This window comes from Vipera berus (genome assembly GCF_964194415.1).
Source record: "Vipera berus genome assembly, chromosome: 1".
Lineage (NCBI taxonomy): Eukaryota > Metazoa > Chordata > Lepidosauria > Squamata > Viperidae > Vipera > Vipera berus.
Genome location: NC_138202.1, coordinates 270598131 through 270624388, shown reverse-complemented (window position 1 = coordinate 270624388; position 26258 = coordinate 270598131). Strand labels below are relative to the sequence as shown.

At 38.5% G+C, this 26258-nt stretch overlaps 1 protein-coding gene across 1 annotated transcript; it reads left to right on the top strand.

Annotated features, from left to right (window-relative positions):
• Positions 1-9166: 9166 nt before the first annotated feature.
• NMBR (neuromedin B receptor) lies at positions 9167-23439 on the top strand (the record flags this gene model as incomplete). The annotated part of the gene is made up of 3 exons (XM_081346758.1): positions 9167-9576; positions 18621-18969; positions 23038-23439. 3 exons carry the CDS (start codon positions 9167-9169, stop codon positions 23437-23439), a joined length of 1161 nt encoding a protein of 386 aa, XP_081202884.1.
• Positions 23440-26258: the final 2819 nt, after the last annotated feature.

Below are 26258 nucleotides of genomic sequence, written 5' to 3'. Positions count from 1 at the left end.
CACAGCAGCCTCTATTTCTTTTTAATTAAACTCTTCAATCAAGCTCTACCCCTTGTGTGTGTGCATGTGTGCACAAGTTTTGCGGCTCCTAGTGGTTTTTTTTCTCTGGGAAATGGGTCCAAGTGGCTCTGAGTGTTTAAGGTTCCCAACCCTTGTATTAGACCAATATAAATAAACTTCTATCATTTAATGCAGAAGAAACAGTTTATCAGCAGATATTTTCAGTAGCAAAATGGTCTCTGTGCTGATGATTCCATAGCAGTGCTGTCACGATAACGAATAATAAATTTACAACAATAATATCTGATCTAACAGCAATTACAACACACAGACCAAGAATCCCCTGTCAAGAATTAAAAACAGCTGCTTGGTGTTCCAGTTAAAAACAGACAGATGTTTTATTACAGAGAAAGAAGATTTATTTTCCTTACAGAAGATGAACTACCCACCTAACAAGTGTTCTTACTGCTATAATGAATAAGACAGTGGCATTCTGGACAATTTTGTTCTAATGTGTTCACAAGTTCCTGAAAAAGTACTTTCAATAAAAAGATGTAAGCAGTGATTAAGTAGTGTGTGAGTATAAAATTCTTTATTGATGAAGAAAATGTCACATCAAAAATGTCTCTGGCCCAGATCGTTAATAGTAAGTTGGATACTTCAAAAAAAATGTGCAGCTTGAAGTATTATATCATGGACTTCCACTCTCTTTTTTCTCAAGATGTTCTTTGCTCAGTTGGGTGATATGGTAGAAGAAACAGAAGGTACATTGATCATTTCCTACTAGTGGTAGAAACAAAGCTTGGTTTTTGATTCTATGTTGCAGTTTAGTCCTGTTTATGTTAGTGGGGTTCTATTTGGAATAGAACAGTACAAGGGATTTTTTTTCACCATATACTATGAATATCTAATGTCCACCCACATACCTTTTTGGGAGGAGACAGTGATGAAAACTAGCATTTTGCCATGCCAATGTAAATTTCCTTACATACTTGTTGGACATAAGTATAAGAGAACTGGGCTTGTACCATAGCATTATTTTTCTGTCATGGCTAGCTATCAAATGGCCATGTCTACATATCTGAAATCCAGAAAGAGACCTAATAGGTTACAGAACATGCCTGTGATTAGATTTATATTTTGTACTAAGATGTTAACTTGTTTCCTCCTTGATTTAATTAATAAATAACAAGTTTATGTTGTATATATTACATATTAAAATAATGACTTGAGTTCACACAATACAGTATACTCAAACTCACCAAACCATTTTATAGCTTGGTGTTGGGTAAACCTAGCCTTTGAACAGAATGCAAGTTGTGATCTTTCTTTTTCCTATTACAAAAACAGTAGTGAGAATCAGTAACAATGAAACAATAGCAACATGGCCTTTCTTAGCATTATACACTGGATAGTTGGGTTTCCTCTCAACTTTTTGCTTGGTGCCTAATGATTCTATACAATATATAGAATGGTGTCAGAACGACATCAACTCAATTTTCTTCAGTGAATAAATAAATACATTGATTTTGAATATGCTTCTCTCATCTATTGCTGGTACCAAGCCCTTAAATCAGTGGACCATTAAAACAAAAAGATGATACTCTGATATCTCATAAAAAAACTTTCTGAATTCAGATCAGCAGTCTGGTCTTTACCAAGTCAGAAGTCTACAAGAATGTATGATTTATTTCAATCGAGAACAGCACAGTGGCCAACAGATGGGAAGAATTCAGTCTGCATGCCAATACTAAAGAAAGGAGAGTTAGCAGAGAATCCAAACCATTATACAATATCCTTAATTTTTCATGCTAATAAAATACCACTTAGAATTATCCAATACAGATTAGAACCATACATGGATGTTTAAGATTGCTTTAGAAAAGACTGAAGAATACAATATGTTATTGGTAATGCATGATAGATAATTCAGAAAAATAGCAAAAAGAAGTCAAGTCAAATAAAATATTTTATTGTACTCCAAGACCAGCCACAAAAATGAAAAAAAAAATATAGGGGAGAAAAGATTAAGCTACAGCTGTAATAAGACTAGAGCAAAGTCTGTTTGATTGTAAAATAGAGATTAACATTTAGAGGTTAAAATTTAGAGTTAAAAAGGTTGGGGGATAAAATTGCCATTTCAGATTATATACTTAAAATGTTTATGAGCCTGTGGACAGATATACTTGTTTACATCCCACCCTAGTGGGGTGGTCATGGATAAATACACAGGGCTGTAAAGCCAGGACTCCATAGACATCCTGGATAAAGTACAGACTGCTAAGATCAAGTGTAGTACCAAAAATAAGTGAAGATATGCTGCATTAATTATAGAATGGCCTTCAAGTGTTTTGATTATGTCAAGCTATGGAATGTCCATAGGAAGTTGAGGATCTTCCTTGGAGCAAGGAAAGATGTAATTTGAAAAAAATTACATTAAATGATCTCTATAGGCAATAGTTTCCCCTAGGATACTCTTTGTAACTGAAAGTTGGACTTTGAAGAAATAAGATAGAAAACTACTGATCCTTTGAATTTCAGTATTGGAAAACCTGCTGAGAATACTGTGACTATTCAAGAAAAGAAAGAAATGAATCAGAAAATAAATCATTCCAGAGTTCTCATTTATTATTATTATTATTATTATTATTATTATTATTATTATTATTATTATTATTATTATTATTATTCTTAAGAATAATAATAATAATAATTTTATTTGTATACCGCCCTTCTCCCGAAGGACTCAGGGCGGTGAACAGGGCAATACATGTTAAAAGACAAAATACAAAAATTAAAAGAGATTAAACAATTGCCCACAACTCTTACAATAGATTAAAACACATTAAAAATAATAAAAACCCAACCCCATCCCATCAGGCCAGGCCCGAAATTATGATACCTAGACACATTAACATGAAGACCCAGCTCTGTTAAGAATGCTAAATTGCTGGGAAAGTTGGAAGGAAAGAGAAGAAGAGAATGACTAGGAATAAGATGGAAAGATTCAATTACAGCAGTATAGCTGCAGCGTTGGAAGAACCAAAGGACTCTGTTGGAGATACCAGGCTGGAGAAGAAAATCTATCCATATGGTTGTTAAGAGTTAACACTGACTTGATGAGGTAATTGTTTTTGCCAGTATACTAGCTATACTAATATTGGATAGTAGCAATTCTGAGTTTACTTTAATCTCTGAGAGTGTATCCTGGATAATTCAGGTTTTGATCTGTGATTATATGAAGACCGTATGAGGATTTAGTACTAGATAGTTGATAACATTTGAGAGTAAACATACCTTGTGCTTATTGTGTCCTTATGTTTCAGTGAATGATTGCTGTTACTAATCAAAATCTGGTACTATTAATGATACTTAAATCTGAACAATTCCACCTTATCTGAGATGGTTTGTTGGCAAGGGATATGTCACACTGAAGGGAGAGATAGAGAGAAGGTTTGTCAAATGCCTACGCAGAAAACTGTCTTCTTATCCTATCCCAAGGCAGAGTATTAGTCCAATCTATGCATCAGTGTGGTGTGGTCATTAAAATATTGGAATACTAATTCCAGCTTTAGTTATCAAAGCTCACTGGGTGAATCTGGCCAATCATTAGCTTAATTTATATCCCACAATTGCTATTACAGAGAGAAAAATAGAAGAAGGGACGATGTAACTTCTGTTTCAGAATCTTGGAAAAAAGATGGGATGTAAATCTTAATGAATGATGGTTGGCTGATTTTCCACAGAAGCAGCCATCTTAGTCCTTACAAGAGAATACGAAGAGTCTTCTGGCAGTGTAAACATTTTTTTTTTAAAAAAAATCCTAAACCTGGATTTCTAAAGACTCCTTATTTGGCACTTGCCAGTTATTTTTGATTATTTAATTCATATAATTATTTAAAGAATTGATGTGGCTGCAACTCACACATTGCAACTCTGGGTAGCTAACATAAAATTAAATCCAAACACAAAACCCAACAAAAATAAAAATAACAAAATCAAACAAATATAATTGATTTCAGTCCACAATTATTTCATAATCACTAGTGTGGCATAAAAGGGACCTTACCCTAGCTGCTGTAAAAATATTAAAAGAAAATTAAATGGGAAGTTGGCATGCTGAAACAGAAGGCACTGTCTTCTGTCAGACTTTATTGCCAAGGATATTGGTGGGATTTGCAGATGGCCCATCAAGAAACAAAGTGAGTCCCCAGTGCTTTATTGGGTGTACTTCCATCTGATTAAAAACAGTTGCTAAAATCCATCTTCAGGCTTTAAAAGTGACAGACCAACTCACAAAATTGCCTTTTTATCTATGAGTGTTTTCTGTCTGACTACAGTTTTTCATGGCAGCCATTTTGGGAATAAACAGGTCCCACTCATCCCTTAGCCTCCAAGCAGGCAATTGGTGAAAGTGTCCATGATCTGTCTTTAAATGCTCAATTATTCCTCTCAGGACAAAAATGTCAAGACTCTTGCATAAGCTTTTGTTGATTTCAGCTTTTTTCTTCAGATGTATCAATTGTTATTTTGAATTAAGAACATACATACATACATAGCTAGATTATAAAGACTGAAATGGGTAGGATGAAATCAGTGATGTAGTGATTCTGGCAATAATCTTATTAATAATAACTGTTATTTACAAAAGTGCAGCACATCTTTGTTACAGTGGTAAACTGATAAATGCATGTAGAAAATTTACAGGACACGTAGAAAACTCAGCTGCTTTAGTCCATGATTTAGGTAAACAGACCCAACTGATCCTTTATAAACCACCCAGAAAAAAAACCCCAATTGAACTGAAGACACAGAACAAAGTTGGAAATATTTCAGCTGCTGTTACAAGTAAGACAGAAATTCCAGGAATTACTATATAACTTCAAGATTTCCTATTTCAGCTTCATTTTGTTTCTTTCATAATTTCTTCTGGATAGATAATCATCCAGGAGCATTGTCTCTCCAAAAGTTTAATCTCAGAAAGTCTGAGAGCTAAGTGATACAATAAGAGTTATAGATTCAGTGCTGAATAAAAAGCTGTTTTACTCAAGATAGCTAACAAAATTAGAAAACAACAACCATAAAATCATATGTCAAAAGCTAAAAATTTAAATGAGAAGAAATGCAAGCATTAATATATTAAAGGACCGGAGACACAAATCTTTATTGATCTTCTGAATGCAAAAGGCAGGAGTGGGGGTCGGGACAATGCATCTCCTGAGAGTGTATTTTTTAGCCTGGGAGCAATGCAGAATAATTTGTGTCAGAAAAACAAGCTCTTGATAGCAAGGCAAGGGGATACGTATTCAGAAGGCCTTCTGCATTCTTAAAATATAGGCAGTGTCCGGCACAAGTAACCACAAACAGGTGTTGAGTTCAAAGTACTAAAGCGGGCGTGTCAAACTGCTGGCCCATGGGCCAGATGCACCATGCCGAAACCGTGCCCACCCCTTTGCTGGCAATGGAAAAAAAGTCACGATATGTCATGACACATCATGTGACATTGCGAGTTTGACACCCCTGTGCTAAAGATTTATTACATGCTACCCACATACAAGAATCTGATCTATAAATGGTCAAGCCAAATTGGCACTAGATGGAATTCACAGGGGGAATGGACTTGGGTCTCATGTGGGAGCACAGTAACTCCAATCTGATTCCACCCTTAGGTTAAGTGTTTTAAATCTCACCCTCCAGGCAAGTTTGCAACAGAAAAGTTGTTCCCTTAGACAGCCAGGCCTTAAGTCATTTAGAGCTTATGGTCAATATCAACATCATGAATTTGTGGTCACTAAACACTTGGTTGCTAGTTCAGATTTTCCAATAAAGGCCTATAGTTTGCATCATGCAGCGACTTCATGTGGTATTGCACATAACATGATTTCCCTGCTTTGTTCTGCTGTATTTCTCTTTCCATCTCAACATAACTCCCTTAATTCTGTTTGGATTCTCACTGGACTATTTTGTGAACTTCTGGATTTTGCTGTCATCTCATTTTTCTCAGAAGTGCTAAATGACTCATTTGAGCCTTCTAGATTAATAGACTGGATCAACTGTCAAGAATATTTGTCAAGGCAACTTTAATCTGTGGGTTACTTTTAAAAATGCCACAGCATCTAGATTTTTGATCACCTTCAGGATAAAAGAATGTTAACACCTGAAGCTTCATCTGCTGTGCCCATCTATGTTGATACTCATTGCCAAGGAACATGCTCTCCAGGAAGTGGTTTATTGTCACACCAAAATGTTTTCTCTCTTAATGTAATCTCTGCTGTCTGAAGTATGGTATAAACTAAATGAATGGATGAATGAATGAATGGAATTGTAGTTCAGTACATCTGGAGAGCAACAATTTGGAGAAAGAGAACCTCATCTCAGATCCTCGAGACTCTTAGACCTCTTTCCCATCTCTTTTAACAAGAAACATAGAGAGGGCAGTCTAGAAAAGTCAGTGCCCTCCTAACCATATCCAAGCACTCCAAATTTGTTGACGATGTCCACTTTGCTCTATGAGTTCATGGTGACCTAACCCTAACCCTAAGTGGAATTTTCCTCCAATGGGATTTTCCCATGTATTTTACCAGGAAACTTTGTTAGCGCAGCCTAGAAAAGTCAGTCTCCTCCTAATCATACCCAAGCACTCCGAATTTGTTAGTGATGTCCATTGTGCTCTATGAGTTCATGGTGACCTAACCCTAACCCTAAGTGGAATTTTCCTATGATGGGATTTTCCAATGTATTTTTCCAGGAAACATAAATGGGGCAGTCTACAAAAGTCAGTGCTCTCCTAGTTATACCCTAGGACTTCGAGTTTGTTGGTGATGTCCATTTTGCCCTACAGGTTCATGGTGACATAACCCTAACTCTAAGTTGAATTTTCCTCCAATGGGATTTTCCCATGTATATTAGCAGGAAACATGATTAGGGCAGGCTGGAAAAGTCAGTGCCCCCCTAACGATATGCAAGAACCCAAGTTTGTTGGTGATGTCCATTTTGCTCTATGAGTTAATGGTGACCTAACCCTAACCCTGAGTGCAATTTTCCTTCAATGAGATTTTCCCATGTATTTTACCAGGAAACATAGATAGGGTAGCCTAGAAAAAATCAGTGCACTCCTATCCATACCCAACAACTCCGAGTTTGTTGGTGATGTCCATTTTGCTCTATGAGTTCATGGTGACCTAACCCTAACTCTCAGTGAAATTTTCTTCCAATGGGGTTTTCCAATGTATTTTACAAGGAAACAAATAGCCCAATATACAAATACCTGAAAATAATGCCTATTGAAAGTAAATATGCTGAGGTTTTCCCATTAACGTCTAAGATGTATTATCTTTTCCGGTTTTCTTTTTCTATTTCAGTCTAGAGAGAGGAAAATGAGAAAAAAACCCATCTTTGTAGTTGCAACTAACCCTAGTATAAACATGTGCTGCTAATATCATTTTTTTGTTCTCCTCTGTTGCATGACCTTGCCTTTATCTCTCCTTCTGAGGATGAATGAGACTGGTTTTTAGTTATCATTAACTGTACTACTATTAAAGATACACTTGTCCTTTATCATAACACCACACAAGCACATGTTTTTTATTCACTGACATCACTGGAGGGAAATCAAATGACTAATGTTATGTGAAATAGAGGTCGTAGATGCAGGATAGGGATTGGCACCAGGGACAGTAAATCTCCTGCTGTCCTTTAGCTCTCTGACAACTAAAGGGTGCTGAGCTTACACTAGGGAGCCACAGAAAGACAGTGATGGGGTTATGCTATTCTGAAAAAAAAACAACCTATAGACTAAATAAGAGGGAATCAACAATGAATATCTTTCATTACATTAGATGCAATACTCTGTCTCTTTCTTGCACATTTAAATGATCAAATATATACAATATTTTAAGCAGAGATACATATATTTGCATATTCCTGCTTTAAATTATTTATTTCATAGCTGCAAGGCTTTTTTTATCATAGAATACCCAGAACGGAGTTCTGGCACCTTTTTTGGATGGAACCTTGTAGGGGAGGCAAGGCGGGTTGTATGATGCGTGTGAGTTCCGGCACCTTTTTTTTTTTTTTACAAAAAAAGCACTGCATAGCTGTATTCATATTTAAAAAATTAAATATCATATACAAGATCCTGAAGATCAAAAACTACAAGGTAATAGCATTTGTTGCTCATTTGATGCAGATTGGGCTGCAAATGTAATTTATTTCAATGGGTAGTAGTTCCCAAAAAAGCATAATTACTGTGAGCTCTACCCCAAAGCTAAACAAACGAGAGATTGGTATCAGCAAGCTTTTCAGCACCAAAGCGTTGGACAGTTCCAATGTATCTCCATTTTCCCGTTTACACATCGAACCATAAACCATTTGTTAGGCTGGGTTCCCATAAGCCACAATTAAAACCCTAATCGTGTTTAACCCTACTCAGGCATGTTTATGTGGATGTAGCCATCGGGGTTGTAACTGACTCCATGATATATTGTGAAGAGTCTGTATTGCCTTAAAAAAAATAAAGACACCTAGCTTTAGATCAGCTGCTACTTGCGCTGCCGCCTCGTTGATACTCAAGAGTAACTATAACACAGGGGTCAACCCCTTACAGTTCGTAGGGAGGACTTTGAAAGGGACTCGTGGTCCCTCAAAACCGAAGAGCGTATATAGACGTTCTCTTGGACCTTGATGCGGGGAAAACCCTTTTTCCTCATCCTACCTCAACTCGGGGGTCCTCAACTTCCTGCTGTTCCTCCTTGTGGAGGCGGACCCACTCGCCTTTAAAGGAAAGCCGTCTCCCCCCCCTCCCTCCTAAGAAGGGCAAAGCGAACTCGGCTGGAGAGAGTCGCGTTCCAGACAGAGGAAGAAGAGGAGAGGAGGCTGCAAGCCAGGCGATTTCTCACACCCCAACGCTACGCTTCGCAGAAGACGGAACAGCCCGGCGGACCGACAGCCCCCCAAAAGCTTTCCCGAGAATCTTTCAGGCAGCGGACGAGCAGCGTCTCGCCTCTTCTTCGTTCACCCCATTTCTTCGGAAGCAAAGAGGACAATTTGACTCTGATGAGACTTTTTTCCCTCTTGAGGTCTTTGGGGAGAGAGAGCTTGTTTTGGGGGCTCCTAGACCGAGAACTCGGGAGAAGGCCGTCGAGAGAGTCCCCGCTGCCAAGGAGCGATGCCACCGAGGTCAACAGAGTCCACGTGGCTCTACGGGACGGCAGCTGGCAACGAGAGCGAGGCGGCTGCTCCAGGAACATCATCCCCGCAGGCTGGGGCGGCTTTCGCCATCCGCTGCGTGATCCCTTCGCTCTACCTGCTAATCATGGCCGTGGGCTTGCTGGGCAACTTCACCTTGCTGAAGATCTTCGCCGCCCGGAGCGCCGCCCAGAGCGTGCCCAACATCTTCATCTCCAGCCTGGCCGCCGGCGACCTGCTGCTGCTGCTCACCTGCGTCCCGGTCGACGCCTCCCGCTTCTTCCTCGAGGACTGGCTCTTCGGCGAGGTGGGCTGCAAGCTGCTGCCGGCCATTCAGCTTACTTCGGTGGGTGTTTCCGTCTTCACCCTCACCGCCCTCAGCGCCGACAGGTGAGTATAGGAGCGACCGAGGAAAGTCCTCCAGAGGTGGGAGGCGGAAGGCAGCGGATCGGTGGGGAGAAAACAAGCGCCAAGCTTTCCTGCCCACTGGCGATCTCTTGGCTGCCTTCCATGCCCTTAGCGAGATGCCCACTTTTAACAGAGTCCGCAATAGTTGGGACGCCAATACATTTAAATGAATGAATAACCGACTAACCGGATGAAAAATGTTCCAGCAACAAGCTTTGTTGTTGAAGCTGCTGCTGCTGCTGCTGCTGCTTCTTCCTCTTCCTCTTCCTCCTCTTCTTCCTCTTCCTCTTCTTCCTCCTCTTCCTCTTCCTCTTCTGATTGGATTGGCCCTTCAGGAGTATTTATCTCATGTTATGCTAACCTCACCCACAAGTAAATGAGGAGATCCATGCTCTTCCTGGAGTGCATCTATTGATTTTCTTTAATGACTTCAGCTGGGAGCAAATGAGTTCTCTGGACACACAGAAGTACACTTAGCATTACCCTAAGTAGTGTTATAAGGGAGGTTCTAGGAATACATAAAAAACCCTGTCCATCAGCTCTGATAGATAAACTGAACAATTTCTATTTAGATGCAGTTTTTCCCTAAATGCTAATTCCAGGGAACAAGTAGGAGCATCCTTGGCTTTGTTTTCACTTGAGCAGTTTCCAGAGGCATCTCCTACAGCTGGCCATATTTGTAACATATATCTGAATAAGACAAATGATCAGTCTCGTTCAGGAAAAATCTTATGTTCTTCTTAGCAATATTTGGCTCTTTATTAAACTGGGAGATAACTCTTCTACTCTGTTCCTAAGTAAACATAATGTAAGCTGAAATTAAGAAGGAGAAATTTATTTCCACACAATATTTATGGAACTGAAATGTCAAGCAGCAGAGAACAAAGAACCAAGCAAAGTATGATTAAAGATTGCCCATTTAAGGATAATTGTTTTACTTTAATACAAAGTTGGAAAAATAGAAAATGATGGCGATTAACATCAAGATTAGAGGATTCTTACCAAAATCATCAACAAAAGAATATGTCTTTCCCCCCTTTGTGCAAACTCATATAGTGATGATAAAAGGTGCTGGCATTACTTGTTTCCTTTGTCAATTTGCAGTTGAATTAAAGAACAAAAAAAAGTGGAAATAGCTTTTATTCAGAGAATGTGTGAAGCCACTTTCTTGCATGAACTTCCTGAAACAGACAAGTTAATATTTATCTATATACATTTCAAGATAGTCTGTTAACAGGATGTTGCCATCATTACTGGTCCTCTCTTCCCTCCTCAAGGGTAAATCATACAATCATATCTTTATTTTGAGGCTACATAATTTGAAAGCTCCCAAGCTGTTAGAAAAGCATTGGAAATTGTAACCAACTAAACCCCAAGCTTTGAGATAGATGTAATATTGGGAACACATAGGTGCAAACTTACACTCATTCATAAATGCACTTGATTTCACCAATAAGGAAAAAAAATGACAACTTGAATGACACTCAGTAAGTGGCATAGTAGCATTTATCTTAGGGAGAGTTGTTTGCAAAAATCAGGAGTGCTTTTTAATAATGTGATGTTTTGTCCTAGCACTCATTTCTATTTTGTGAGAAATGAAGATTGGTGTCACAATTACATCACAGGGTTAAATCAATTCAAGCAAGTTGAGAAATAAGTTCAGTAAATTCCTAGCGTAGATAAAATCTCTCTTTTTGTCAGTCTCAGGATGGCCTGTTCTTTGCCAAATTTGCTATTTGCATGCATGTATAAGGGATATAGTTGTGCTTTTTCTAGCAATGATTGTCAGTGATTAATATGCACATTGATATATCTGTGCAACAGCAGATAACAGCATGCAAGTGACTGCAGGCCACTGCTATCTGCTCTGGCATGAATGTTTATTTTATCAGAAGAAAAGTGATAATATTTGTGTGTGTGTGTGTGTGTGTGTGTGATTTTTAAGATGGATTCAAGAACAAAACGTTCATATGAGCTACCAACATCTTTTTCACTTTCTTTTTTTTTATACTAGTTTGATTCAGTTTTGAAGCTGGTGGTCTAAATAAATGGTAATGGAGAAATCCAGCATTTTGAAAGAATACAGCTGAGCAATTTTACTAGTTTGAATATAAAAACATGATCTCTCTTATTGTTTAAAAAATGAACAATTCTTTGACTAAGTCTCACACCATAGCTTTTGTTGCCCTAGCTAGAAAGATCCTGCTTGATATGTTTTTCATAAAATAATTATTTTAGGTAAGATAGAAAACAAACTTCATGTAAAAGAGAGGGTGTGATAGTAAACTGCATTCATCAGGGGTCAAGCCTAATTAGCTCTAACAGATGGCAACTTCACCGGACCATGTTAGATTCTGCAGTATTTTTTTCAATACGAGGATCCTACTTGTTGTGTTACATTCAATAGCATCTAAAAAGAGATGGTTAGTACTCATTAAAATGAGACAGTAAATGGGATAAGAGAGAGTAGATTACTCCATAAAGTAAACAAAGTAAATAAAGTATAATTTGGAATGTAATTTTAAGTAAAAGTTGACCAAACTTAATATGTATGTTGGACCACATTTAATTGAGACATGATATATGAATGCTTATGTGAATGAGGAACTGAAAGACATAGAGTTCTACAAAGAAACCAAATGTCTGTTAAATCAAAATACTTTTAGTTCCATCATTGGACTTTATCCAGATTAGCTATAGTTATGTATTCCTTATTCAAAGTGATAACATGTTCATACCACTTTCTACAAAATTCCTTTCTGAAAAAATGCTCTGGAAAAAATGTGCTTTTGGAAATATTGATAATGGAAAGACAAAGTAAAAGAAGCATCAGATTCTGGATGGTCTCATATAGCTTGAAAACTGCAGTTTTAGTAAACATTAAATTCCTTCTGACAAAATCATTGGGAAGAGATTTGTTGTTAAAGCCTTACCCAAGATAGCTCTCTAGAAGAATCTTATAAAGTGGGATGTGTTGCAAAATACTCCATTTGATAGCCAGCCAGCTGAGTTTGTCCTCTTCTAGGAGATTCCATTCTGCTTTTGTATTTTTCCAGATTTCAGCTAGCACTTCTTAAGCACTAAGAATATATATTAAGGAAAGTATTAAGGAAGCAGACCTAGGGCTAGGTTTAGATTTGCTCCTGAAAGGAACTGAGCCTTCTGACGATTAACAGATGTTAGTGCTTGTCACATTGTAGATAGTCCCAACTGTGCCTTGTTCCAGTCGCATCATATTGTGCTAATGGGAGTCTTTCACTGATAAATGCTGAGTGTCAGCACAGAAGCGGATCATGATGTGCACTATGTGAAAGGTGCCTGACTCCATTTTTCAGGTTCTGTTCTGTCAGCAGGGGAATGGCACATAGTTGTGTGTGTACAACCATCAGGTAAAGGATATGCCACTATGGTGGGATAAGAGGAGTGCAAAGCTCTTTTCTTGTCTGAGTGTGGGAAAAGGTGAAGAGATTTAAATTTTGGTATGAAAGGGAACAACTGGATGAGGCAGTTCTTTCTGGGTAGTTGATGAGGATCGACACATCTATTGACCAGAAAGGTCAAATTGGGATTGAATGTTGCAGAGCTTCAAACAAATAAAATATGTCCATTTCTGTTATATTTTGCTATCTTTAAAACCTTAGATCAGCTTATTTAAGCCCTGCACTGTTTTAAGTGTGAGATAAAGTATGAGGTAATGGAATGAATTCAGTTTTGGAATGTTTTTTTTAAAGGTATGGTCGATTGATTAACAATACTTGAATTCTCCTTCTTTCCATGAACTTAAGCATCCCTTAGAGCCATGGTGGTGAACCTATGGCACACGTGCCACAGGGGGCAGGCAGAGCCCTCTCTGCGGGCACGTGTGCTGTCGCCCCAATCCTAGGCCTTCAGCTGGGTTCTATAAAATCTTTTCATTTTAGGCCTCCACCGCCATGTGCAAAAAAAAAAAAGTTCAATCAATCAATTTCAACTTCTCGCTGGGAAAAAGAGATCTTGCAAAGCTGGAATTGAATGATTGAACTTTTTAGTCCTACCAAGTCTACTGTTGCCACTGCAGCCACGCCCACCCAATGGGCCACGCCCCCACCTGGCACCTGACGATACATAAGTAGGTTTTGTGTTGCAGTTTGGGCACTTGGTCTCTAAAAGGTTCGCCATCACTGCCTTAGAGTTTCCTCTCCTTTAGTCTGGGTGGTGCCATTGTGGTTTCACAGTGATACTTACCTTGAATAGATTTGCCATCAATACTTCTAATATGCCAGAGAAGAGGGGTTTGTATCTCAGCCCTAGTCAGATATAATTCACATTATCTGTTTTACAAAAGGTGTTTCAGGACATGATATAAAAGGATTGGGAATGGAAATGAAACAGGAAAGCTGTTTCCATATAAAATGATTAATTAAAATATGGAGGTAAAAAAATATCCCCAGAAAGTATTCCTTCTAAAGATTGTGATGTTTTGCATATTTAGTTACTTCTTGCATCTGAAAAATGAACTCAGATAAAAAGTGTACGCTTGCAAAACATACAGTGCAAATGCTTTATAGCTCTAGCCATTGCACTTTTCAAGATTAAATTTACTTTTTCTTTAATCACTCCTCTTTAATTTTTTCATCTCTCACTGCATATTCTGATATCTAGAGAGAAACTAGAGAGGATAACCCAAGCAGAGTAAGAGTTTTGTCTGGATAAATAGGAAATCAGCCCTTTCTGTAATCATTTTTATCACTTTTCCATTATTTGTGCTTGTAAGAAGAAACTATGTAGGTAAATCTTTTTCACTACATGCTGTGATTGCCTATCAGGTGATCCATTGATTTTGCTTATCAGAATATCTCTCTCATTTCTTTCATTCATTTCTGGTTCACTGAAAATGCTTGCAACTACAACCAACTCTATCAAACTGAAATCTTTTAAATGGTACCCACTAGAGGCATAACTCCAGACAAATCCTGAAATAGTTCTCAATTTTCTGCATGCAGCCACTATTCCTTGTTGCAGATGGGGGATGTGTTGGTTTTCACAATGCAGTGTTAGTAAGTCTGTAAATGTAGGGATGATGTGTCTTTCATATATTGCTACTCACTCTGCAAATTAGTTTGAATCTGCAATCTAATTCTTAACTTTTTCCATGGGCTGTTTGAGGGAGCATAGAAACAAATGCCAATACTTCATCAAGTAATGAAAAGAAAATGCTCAGGTGGAAGGATTTTAATAGCTTTTACTTAAACAGTTTTTACAGTATGGATTTTAGCTCTTGCCTGATCATAAGTTTCTATGAGATCCATAAGAATTCAGAAAGTTGTGATGGAGGGAGAGAATATCAGATCAAAAATACATCCTTGATTGCTTTTCATCTTTGAAAGCACAAAAAGAGAAGTATGTTTTCATACATTTGTGATGAGAATTATTTATTGCACTGTTATCCTCTTCTTTATTGAAGATGGACCAGTGCAGGAATAACCTCTTCAGTTCTCATGAACAAGAAGACTTAGATTAAGCTAAGAAATAGTGGCAAACCACTAAGTTTAATGTTTAAGCCAGAATTTGAACACTTTCCTCTTCAGTGATAACCCACATTAGTTTTTCTAAATACATGTCCTCCAGGATTGCTAAATTACAATCCCCATTATCTCCAGATAGTATGGCATGGGAAAAATGTGTTTCAGTCCATCAGGAAGACATCAGAATGGGCTTCCTTTTCCTAATCTGATGCTTATTTGTTAACACAATAGTTAATAATGGGAACAGTAATAGGTTATTTGGATAGATGATGATAGGATTACGTCCCTGGATACCAGCCAGCATTTAGCTTTGAAGACTCAGACAGACCTAATTATAATGGGAGGATAGCTCCTATTAGTGCCAAGACATATTATGCCTCCCTTGCTAACAGTGTGTACTGTAGTCTTTTTGTTGGAAGATATTCAGAATGGAGCACATGAGAGGGCCAAAGAGATTAAGTATCCTCATGTTGAGCTGTTAAGCCTATATATTGAAGATGCTAGAAGGTAAGATAACTTTAGTATACCTGCCCTTTGTGTCCTGATCAATGTATACTTGAGGACTTCATGGTAGCACAACAGAACATAATTAATGTTGCTAGTGTCTGGACAAGATTTGTTTAACTTGTACATATTTTAATCTTGTATTTTATATTTTAAATTTTATGTTGTATAGTATACCTTATTTTAACTGTGATGCTTCTGATACAAACAAACAAATAAACCACAGACTTAGCAATGGTCAAATACATAGAATAGAATAATAACTTTATTGTCACTTTGAATAGACACTAATCGGCATACATTAAAATGAAATTTCGTTGCATACAGCTCTCAAAGGGTCACCACCTCCAATATCACTACATAAATATGACAAAAATAAAAAATAAATAAATAAATAAATAAATAAATAAATAAATAAATAAAGAATTATGCATACATTATATGACAGAGAAACAACAGTTTAGTTTGGGTTATATATACATGTGCATGGTGAGAGAAACGAATCTTGCAAGTTTACCAGACGGATGGCATAGGGAACAAAGCTGTTACAGAATCTGGTAGTTCTGCTAGAAATACTTCAAAACCTTCTCCCAGAGGGGAGCAACAGAAGCAGACCGAAAAGTGGGTGTGTGGGGTCTCTAACAATGCTTTGAGCTCTAAGCACATAGCACTTATAAGCAGCATCCTGAATACCAAGAAGCGAGCTTCCTATGATCTTCTCAGCTGTCCTTACCACTCCCTGTATGGACTTTCTATCTGAGGCACTGCTGCCACCAAGGCAGACAGTGATGCAGTTTGTTAAAATGCTCTCAGTCATGCCTCTGTAAAAAGTGGCCAGGACAGAAGGAGAGAGATGTGCTCTTCTCATCCGACGCAGGAAATGAAGATGCTGGTTTGTATGCTTCACTAAGGATGATGCGTGGAGAGACCAATTCAGATTGTTAGTTATCTGCACCCCCAGATACTTAATACTGTTGACTACCTCTACAGCTGCATTCTTGATACTGAGTAGAGTATGTATAGTATATCATACATGGTTAACATGTGGTTTTCAGTATAAGTTGAGTTACTCATTGATGATCCAGGCTCTTTGGACAATTAAAATAAAAACCATTGTTCCAGAATGCCATTCATCCTTGTCTTGCTTCAAGAGAGCAATCCACATACAGCTGCACATATGTCAATAGCCCTGGATGCTCATCAACTGGGTATCTCTCCTATAAACCAGCAAGAGATTCCAAAACCTGTATTTTGGGTTCTTTTTCAGTGCTCTGCAGCCAACTACTTGGATTTACTAGGAACTTAGTTTTGCTCAGGGGATTTTCTAATCTAATCACCAGACTTGTTGGTTAACAAGGTAGTTAATAAAAGAAACACATTTTCCGCTTCAAATTCCTGAATGCCATTAATCATAGCTGTTTGCAGAAAGCTCAGAGGCACTTGTTCCTTGAAAGCAGAAGATGGATAGTTTTCATTACATTTGACAGGATGGAACTAAAAGAATATATATATATATATATATATATATATATATATATATATATATATATATATATATATATATATATATATATATATATATATATATATATGTATATGTATATATATATATATATATGTATATGTATATGTATATATATATATATATATAGCTATGCGTGTGTGGGGGTCATGCCTCTGTAATGGATATCATTAGCAACCAATTTAAAGATCACCTGGGCTTAGTCTTTCCTGCAATGATTTTTTTTTATGTACACTATAGCAGAGGTCCCCAACCTTTTGGACACCAGGGACTGGTTACGTGGAGGGAGGTTTTTTTGTGGCCCGGAGGGGGCGGGGTTTTGTGTGCTGCCTGCATTTCATGGATGGGGCTTTGCTTGTTTGTGTGGACCAGTTTCTGGCATGCCGCAGCCCGGTACTGGTCCATGGACTGGGGGTTGGGGACCCCTACACTATAGAAGAACTGTCACGATTGCAAGAAATGGATGTATATCAAATGCAAAGAGAATGAATGTTATCACCCACTTAAGAATATACATTTTTGAATCTAATTTAATTTAAAAGACTTAACGCTCACTGAAAGTCTTTATTTGCTTTCTCAGTACTAAGACCCATTGAATGAAAAAGCGTTCATTTTCAATTAGAAAAACTCCAATGGTTACATCTATGGTAAAGTCATATTTTGTAATGTCAAAGCTCTTTTTACCTTCAGGATGACAGTGTCAAAAAATAATGCCTGTGTGGAAATGGTTTTTTGCATATGCTTATAAATTTTTTATTATTATTATTATTATTATTATTATTATTATTATTATTATTATTATTATTATTAATAATAATAATAATAATAATAATAATATTAATAGATTAGATTAAACTAAGGCTTGTCCACTCCAGTGTTATGTTTGTAGTCAGTCATTTGCCTTTGGGCACTTGTAGGCAGGGTTTTGAAAGTGATTGTATTTACCGGTATCTTTGTTGAGGTGTAGGTCCTTATTTGTACACTGACATTTTCATTGCTCTAGTAATAGTAGATAGCACAATTAAAAGGAGAAGCCTTTGGACTTTTCTTCATTGTCCAGAAATTATAAAAAATGCCAAAAACTGATCTGATACCTTAAAGCAGAAAGGTAGTAAGCTAGTAAGAAATATGAATGGAAAATTATGTCGTATTAGCCCTCAAATGGTATGCAGTAATGTCAACATGTTTTTGAGCTATATTAAAAAGTAGCAGAATACATTATATAAACTCCCCCAGGCCAGAGAGAATTGCATTACATATTTATCTACCCTAATACAAATAAACATTTTATGCTTTACTTTCTTCCTTTCTGTTTCCCTCCCTCCCTAAATAGATCATTTCTGTTTAGTCTCTTGAACAAAAGTCAGATAACTCCCAGTAGCATATTTTCTGCCTTAACATTTCTCTCAGAATTGTGGGCCTCTTATTCTCTTTCAACAAAAAACCCCTAACCTACTGTCTGAACAATAACATTCATTTTCCTTTCTACATTTTAGGTACAAGGCCATTGTAAATCCAATGGATATTCAAGCATCCAATGCGGTCCGTTGGACATGTATTAAAGCAATCGGCATCTGGATAATTTCCATCTTGCTAGCAATCCCTGAAGCCGTTTTCTCTGAAGTGGCACATATTAATGATGCAGATAATGTCAGTTTCACAGAATGTATGCGCTATCCTTTGATGGATGATCTGCACCCAAAGATTCATTCAGTGATGATACTTTTGGTATACCTTCTTATCCCACTCACCATAATTAGTATTTATTACTACCATATTGCAAAGACTTTAATTAAGAGTGCACACAATCTGCCAGGAGAATACAGTGAACAATCTAAAAAACAGGTAAGTTTTCCAGATCCATGTGAGGAGATTTATTTTAAGAAAGTGTACGAGTTAAATGAAATCGTATGTTTAAATGAAATCGTACTGCTTCAGACAGGAAGGAGGTGCAGAAAGTGGTGAGGATGGCAGTTCACTCCCTTCTATCTAGGACAGTGATGGCGAACCTTTTAGAGACCGAGTGCCCAAATGACAACCCAAAACTCACTTATGTATCATTGGGTGCCGGGTGGGCATGGCCCATTGGGTGGGTGTGGCCCATTGGGTGGGCATGTCTGTGGTGGTAATGGCAGACTGGTTGGGACTAAAAAGTTCAATCAATTCCAACTTTGCGAGATCTTCTTTTTTCCTGTGAGAAGTTGAAATTGATTGATTGATTGAATCTTTTTTTTTTGCACACGGTGGTGGAGGCCTAAAGTGAAAAAGTTTTATAAAACCCAGCTGAAGGCCTAGGACTGGGGAGATGGTGTGCGTGCCCACAGAAATGGCTCTGTGTGCCACCTTTGGCACACGTGCCATAGGTTCGCCACCACAGATCTAGGACATAGCATATAGGCATTGCTTAAGCAGGATCCACAGGATTGTCTGGGACATTACACATCCTCTTCACGACCTGTTTTCCTTGCTATCTTCTGGAGGTGGTTTGTGGTATCCGAAGCAGAACATCCAGATTCAGTCACAGTTTTGTTCCATACAGTATTAACCTTGTGAACTCTCAAGCTTCCTCTTTCCGCTATGTATTCAAAATGGACAGTGATTAATATTCATATGTATTTATATGTAAGGGTGTAGGTATTATACATATGTTGTATATAGCATGTTTATATATGTGTTATGTATGTGTACACTTTTGAGAGCAGGCAACAGAATTTCATTTTTAATGTGTGCCAATGTGCCCACAGTAAAAAATAACAATACAGGTTATCATCCCATCCCATCCCATCCCATCCCATCCCATCCCATCCTATCCTATCCTCTTTAGCATACAGGTAGTTCTCAACTTAACAACCACAACTGGAAGCAGAATTTCTATTGCTAAGCAAGGTGATTGTTAAGTGAATCATACCTGATTTTACAACCTTTTTAGCCACAGTTGTTTAGCAAATCACTGCATTTGTTAAGTGAACCACATGGAATCCTGTCTCCTTCATTGACTTTGTTTGAAGGAAGTTGGCTGGGAAGGTCATATGGCGATCACATATCCCTGGGACATGGCAACCTTCAAAATAAACCCATGCCAGTTGCCAAGCATCCACATTTTGAAGTGGGAATGAAGTGAGGACTGGTTATAAATCACTTTTTCCAGTGCCATTGTAATTTTGAACGATCGCTAAACAAATGGTTATAAGTTGAGGACTACCTACTCATCACATACTTCTGTTTCTCAGTTATTATTAAACCTATAGCAAATGCTTGTGGTATGGTCTGGATCAAATCCATTCTGTGGACAATAAGGAATTCTTCATTATACAGGAGGGCAGGAGATGGATTGGGAAATGTATTTTTCCTGAAATGGGACATGTCTTTCTTTCTTTCTTTCTTTCTTTCTTTCTTTCTTTCTTTCTTTCTTTCTTTCTTTCTTTCTTTCTTTCTTTCTTTCTTTCTTTCTTTCTTTCTTTCTTTCTTTCCTTCTTTCTTTCTTCTTTTTTTTAAAAAAGCCCACTCTTGACACCAATGGATTTTTGAAAAATGAGTTTTAGGCCTAGTAGATAGAGCTAGCTCTACCATAGGCAGAATGGTTCCAAGTGAAATCAGGCCACTGTACATTTCAACTTTTTTAACTTTGTTAAAAAACAAAACTTCACAAGACAGAATTCTGATTACGTTTTGCAATTTCATTAGAATGTCCACAGAGCAGATGTTCTACTAGATCCCTGCAGGCTTTTCTTCTGGTTTTAATAGTCTCAAGAATTTGCAGTTATTGCAGGATCTCTACATGCTGCTGCTCACCCAGGACTTAAATCAGCTTGCATCAATGTAGATAATTTTCTGCAAAAAACCCCTGTTTTTTAACTGAATACTGATACATCTCCAGACTTTATACCTAATTCCTGTATCAGAGTTTTATATGCTTAACCAAAGATTAAATGTTTAACATGAACAATGTACAAAATGTCCCAAAATTTATAGGGCAATGATGGAAATAAATCTCCAGTTACTGTAACTTTATTAACATTTAAAATTTACCATCTCCTGCTCATACATAGTTATTGATTTTTTTTTAAAAAAAATCAATGCTCCTTATTTCTTTTTCTGGTTTGCTGCTAAATTTTAACTGCTGCATTAATTCTGGAATTCTCTGTATATTCCTTTTTTAAATATCCTTTAATTCTGCTTTTATTATTTTTATTATTTTATTATTATTTTTAGAAATAACGGCAGCAAACATATCTAGTACTCTGTCATCCTCTTATATTCCCACCAATAACCCAGTGAGATGGGTTGGGGTGAGAGAGAGAGTGACTGGCTCACAGCCATCCAGGCAGCTTTCATGCTGAAGTAGGACTAGAATTCACAGTCTCCTGGTTTCTACCCAGAATGAGAAAACAGTTTAAATAGCTTCCAAGCATTACTAGGAATAGATTACAACCCTGTGGTCCACAGACAATTTATGCCCAACTGTTAAAAGTTTGAGCCTTGAGCAAAGGCCCCTATTTTTAGAAAAATTGGTTCAGAATAATCTATTTTGGTAATTATAATTGATATATGCTTTATGAATGCCAGGTTATTAGATGAGAAAATGGTTTGTACTACTCTAAATTAATTTTCTATAATTGATTGCCCTCTGGATATGCTGGGATTGTTGCTTCAGAATTCTCCAGATAAACAATATGCTTTTAAAAAAAGTTTTATTAATTTTCCAACTTTACATAAAAATATCAAAGTGTTTAGAAAGCAAGTGGTGATTGGGTAAACAATAGTCCAGTAACAAAATCATTTGTGCCTATCTCAGGTTAAATCATCTAAAAATTCCCTCTCTGTTTCCCAAAATTACTATATCACAATCAAGTTAATACATTACTAGTTATAACACAATCAGTTAAGATATTTATCAATATATTTTTAGTTATAGTTATCATGTCCTGTTTTTAAGTTTTTACCCATTTTCAACTGGAGTGCTCCAATTAGATAAACAATATCCTTAGTGGGAAATTCTGGGAGCTGTAGTCCCAATACATCTGGAGAAAGGTGACATGCAGTGTCTTCCTGAGAAAACATATTGTATGAGTGTGAATGTGACTGATAGAATCATTTAGTACAGACATGTCAAGCACAAGGCCCGGGGGCCAGATCCAGCCCGTGAAGTGGTTTCATGTGGCCCGCGAAGCCATCCTGGAAACAGTGAGGGAACAGCCCCCACTGCCTTGGCCCTGGCCCAGAGACCCTCCTTCTGCCAGACCCTCAGATCTGTCCCACTCCTGCCCAGGCCCCCATAGGCACCCTTGATGTGAACGATGTAGAGCTGGCCATGCCCACCCAGTAGGCCATACGCACTCTAGCCACACCCACCCAGTAGGCCACGCCCACCCAGACCATACCCACCCGGCCCCCTGAGGGCAACCGCAATGCTGATGCGGCCCTCAATGAAATTGAGTTTGACACCCCTGATTTAGTATAAGATTGTGAATGACAATTCAACCCTTGATAAGACAGACTCAGGAAAAGAATATTCCCTATGCGCATCCCTCTTCATTCTGAGTTTTAGTCCATTATGTTCAGTTGTCAACGGTCCTGGTTAATAGCTGGCAAAACTTGCATTTTGTCCTCTCTAGGGAAGCTGGACAAATGGTGAACTTTGTCCCCTTTTTTCAGATGTCATTGGTAAAATGTCATCAGACTTGTCTGCAATAGTATGCTTAGTCTAATCCTGTGTGCATGATGATCTGAGAACATGTGCGGAATAATTGGCATTAAAAGGTTTGATTGGGAGTTAACTTTCCTGCTCATCCTGGAACAATGTATTGTGAAAATTGGGGGGGGGGGGAGAAAGCATATGGTCAAATCAGCTATTTGGTGGAACAGCTCCACTGACTTCAGATTGTTAATCTGTGTTTATTTGTTTCATTCTAGATGGAAACTCGAAAACGCCTGGCCAAGATTGTACTGGTTTTTGTTGGGCTGTTTGCTGTGTGCTGGCTGCCAAATCATGTACTATACATGTACCGGACTTTCAATTATCATAAGATTGACCCATCCGTTGGCCACATGGTTATTACCTTGTTGGCTAGAGTGCTGAGCTTCAGCAATTCATGTGTCAACCCATTTGCCCTGTATTTCCTCAGTGAGAGTTTTCGGAGACACTTCAATAGCCAACTTTGCTGCTGCAACGTGCATCCTCAATCAAGGCCTACTAGCTACCTGAACAATTCTTCAGCCATTCGAATGTCTTCACTGGAGAACCATGCAAGGCACACTGTTGCTATAACAACGCTGCTGAATGGGCATACCCCTAAACCAGAAATGTCATTGTGATTAACCAGTGCAACATCTGACCTCAAAAAGAGATTTTAATTATCTTTCTTGTGGCTGGTCTCAGTTCCTTTAAAAAGCCAATATATTCTAATCTAAGGAATATCATATTTTGCTCTAGGGATAAGTATTTATTAATCATCTTCCTATCACTGTTGTAAGAAATAAAGGATATTATGCTTTACTTACTCTCAACTAAAGAAATGCTTCTAAGCTTATTGTCTTAAAAAGTTGAACACAAATGAAGTATGAAAAGGGCATAAATGCTCAGCTGCCACTTCAAGGGAATTAGTCTCTGCTTATGTCATCTTTGCTGCGCTTAAACAATGGGCCTGGTAAAAAATAAAAATGTTACTTGGCTATTCCCTTTAAAATGATTTTATTTATATTGGCTGACATGCCTAAAAAAGAAGAGCTTGGGAAAGCACCATCCAATTTGATTGATTAGCTATTTGCAAGGCAGCATGACTGTAGCTGGATCAGGGTCATCTAGGTGCAAATGGCACACCAAGACATTGTGAACTGTACACTTGGAATTAAGTAACACTGAAATGAACATTAATTTCTACAAATTCTGGGAGATAGTGGAGGACATGCTATGGTCCATGAGAGCAAACAATTGGACATGACTTAGCCACTGAACAACAACACTGACAAACTGGACAGATTCATCTTTTCTTTTTGCTCTGTATTACATATTTTCAGTTCTAGGTTATTCAAGTTGACTGACCAGCAGCAAAGAACACAAAACAATGAATCTGTGTCTAAAACAAGACTTTGTTGACATCAAAAGAGCTGGCTTTACAGGCAGGAAAGCTAAGCACAACTTCTGTGAGACGTTTCACAGCTTCAGAGTGACAAAGGGAAAAGTGCAAGGCTCATTTGTTTTAAATTCTGATAATTATGCCTAACTTGGCTCTGCTAAAGGGTCACTCCCAACTCCCAAATATCAACAACAAAAAACCCACAATTGTTTACTATTTTTTTTTAAAAAAATGCAGTCTAAAAAATGTGCGTGATCCCCCAAAATTTGCTGCATGCCACTTACTTAGGAGCCACGGTGGCAAAGTGGTTAGAATGCAGTATTGCAGACTAACTTTGCTCACAGCCTGGACCTTGATCCTGATGGGGGTCAAGGTTGACTCAGCCTTCCATCCTTCCAAGGTTGGTAAAATGAGAACCCAGATTGTTGGGGACAATATGCTGACTCTACAGCCCACTTAAAGGGATGCGGTGGCTCAGTGGGTTAGGACGCTGAGCTTGTCGATCAGAAGGTCGGCAGTTTGGCGGGTCGAATCCCGAGTGTCGCGTAACAGAGTGAGCACCTGTTACTCGTCCCAGCTTCTGCCAACCTAGCAGTTCGAAAGCACGTAAAAATGCAAGTAGAAAAATAGGGACCACTACGGTGGGAAGGTAACAGTGTTCTGTGCGCCTTTGGCGTCTAGTCATGCCGGCCACATGACCACGGAGACGTCCTTGGACAAGCGCTGGCTCTTCAGCTTTGAAACGGAGATGAGCACCAGCCCTTAGAGTCGGAAACGACTAGCACGCATGTGCGGGGGAAACTTTACCTTTACCTTTACCTTACAGCCCACTTAGAGAGGGCTGAAAAGCACTGTGAATCGGTATGTAAATCTAAGTGCTATTGCTATTGCTACCTTCAGGCAGACTTCTCTTTCTGCTGAGAGGCCTCTCTGGGCTACCTGAGGCAGCTCCGGGTCACACAGGTCTTCATTTTTGTAGTGGCTTTGGAGAATGGTCTTCTATGACAAAGGTCCCCAACCTTTTGGGCACCAGGGACCGGTTCTGTGGAGAGAGGTTTTTCTGCAGACCGGAGGGGGTGTGGTTTTGTGTGCTGCTTACATCCCTTGGATGGGGTTTTCCTTGTTTGTGCAGACCGGTTACTGGCATGCCGCGGCCCAGTACTGGTCCACTGATCGGGGGTTGGGGTTGGCCTTGTTCTATGGCCTCTGCAGCTTTCAAAAACTCTGCAAAAGCATACTCTGCTCTTGCATGATATTTTTTTGAGGGTCCAGAGGTCACGTCCAAGCATAGTACTGTTGCACTACTTCTAGGGGGTCCAGAGGCTGCACAAGAGGACACTTCATTCCCACATCTATCCATAGCCTCTGAAAACTGTGTAAGAACAAAGCGTCCTTTTAGGAATAGTTGTTGGGTGTTGGTGAACGGTGGCATGTCGCCCAAAATATTTTGGCTTGTCACCTTTGACACACATGTTATAGGGTTCACCAACACTGAAATAGATCATGATTAGTCATGATCTCTGGCACCTGCAATCATGATCTAGTCACCAAATCCATATGCTGAGCAAGCATATTACAAAGGGAGAATCATGTGAGTCTCCCTGTCTGCCCCCCACACCCCCCAATTTTAATTTTTTTTATTTTTTATTTTAATCCCATTTATATCCCGCCCTTCTCCGAAGACTCAGGGCGGCTTACAATTTAAGCACAAACCAATGTGCTTAGCAATAGCCTTCATTCTATGTATATGCCTGCTTATTATGGCTTTCGCCCCCCCCAAGCGGCATTATTACAAAGTCAGCTTATTGCCCCCAAAAATCTGGGTCCTCATTTTACCTACCTCGGAAGGATGGAAGGCTGAGTCAACCTTGAGCCTAGTGGGATGCGAACCTGCACTAATTGCAGGCAGCTGGTGTTACTTAAGGAGGCATTAGCCCACTGCTCCACCAAGGCTCCAATTCCCCAAACTATGGGAGATTATATTTTTATCTCAGTCACAAGATTACCAGAGTTTGCACCAAAGCCCAAGAATGCCAAAATGTCAAAATGTCTGTGGTG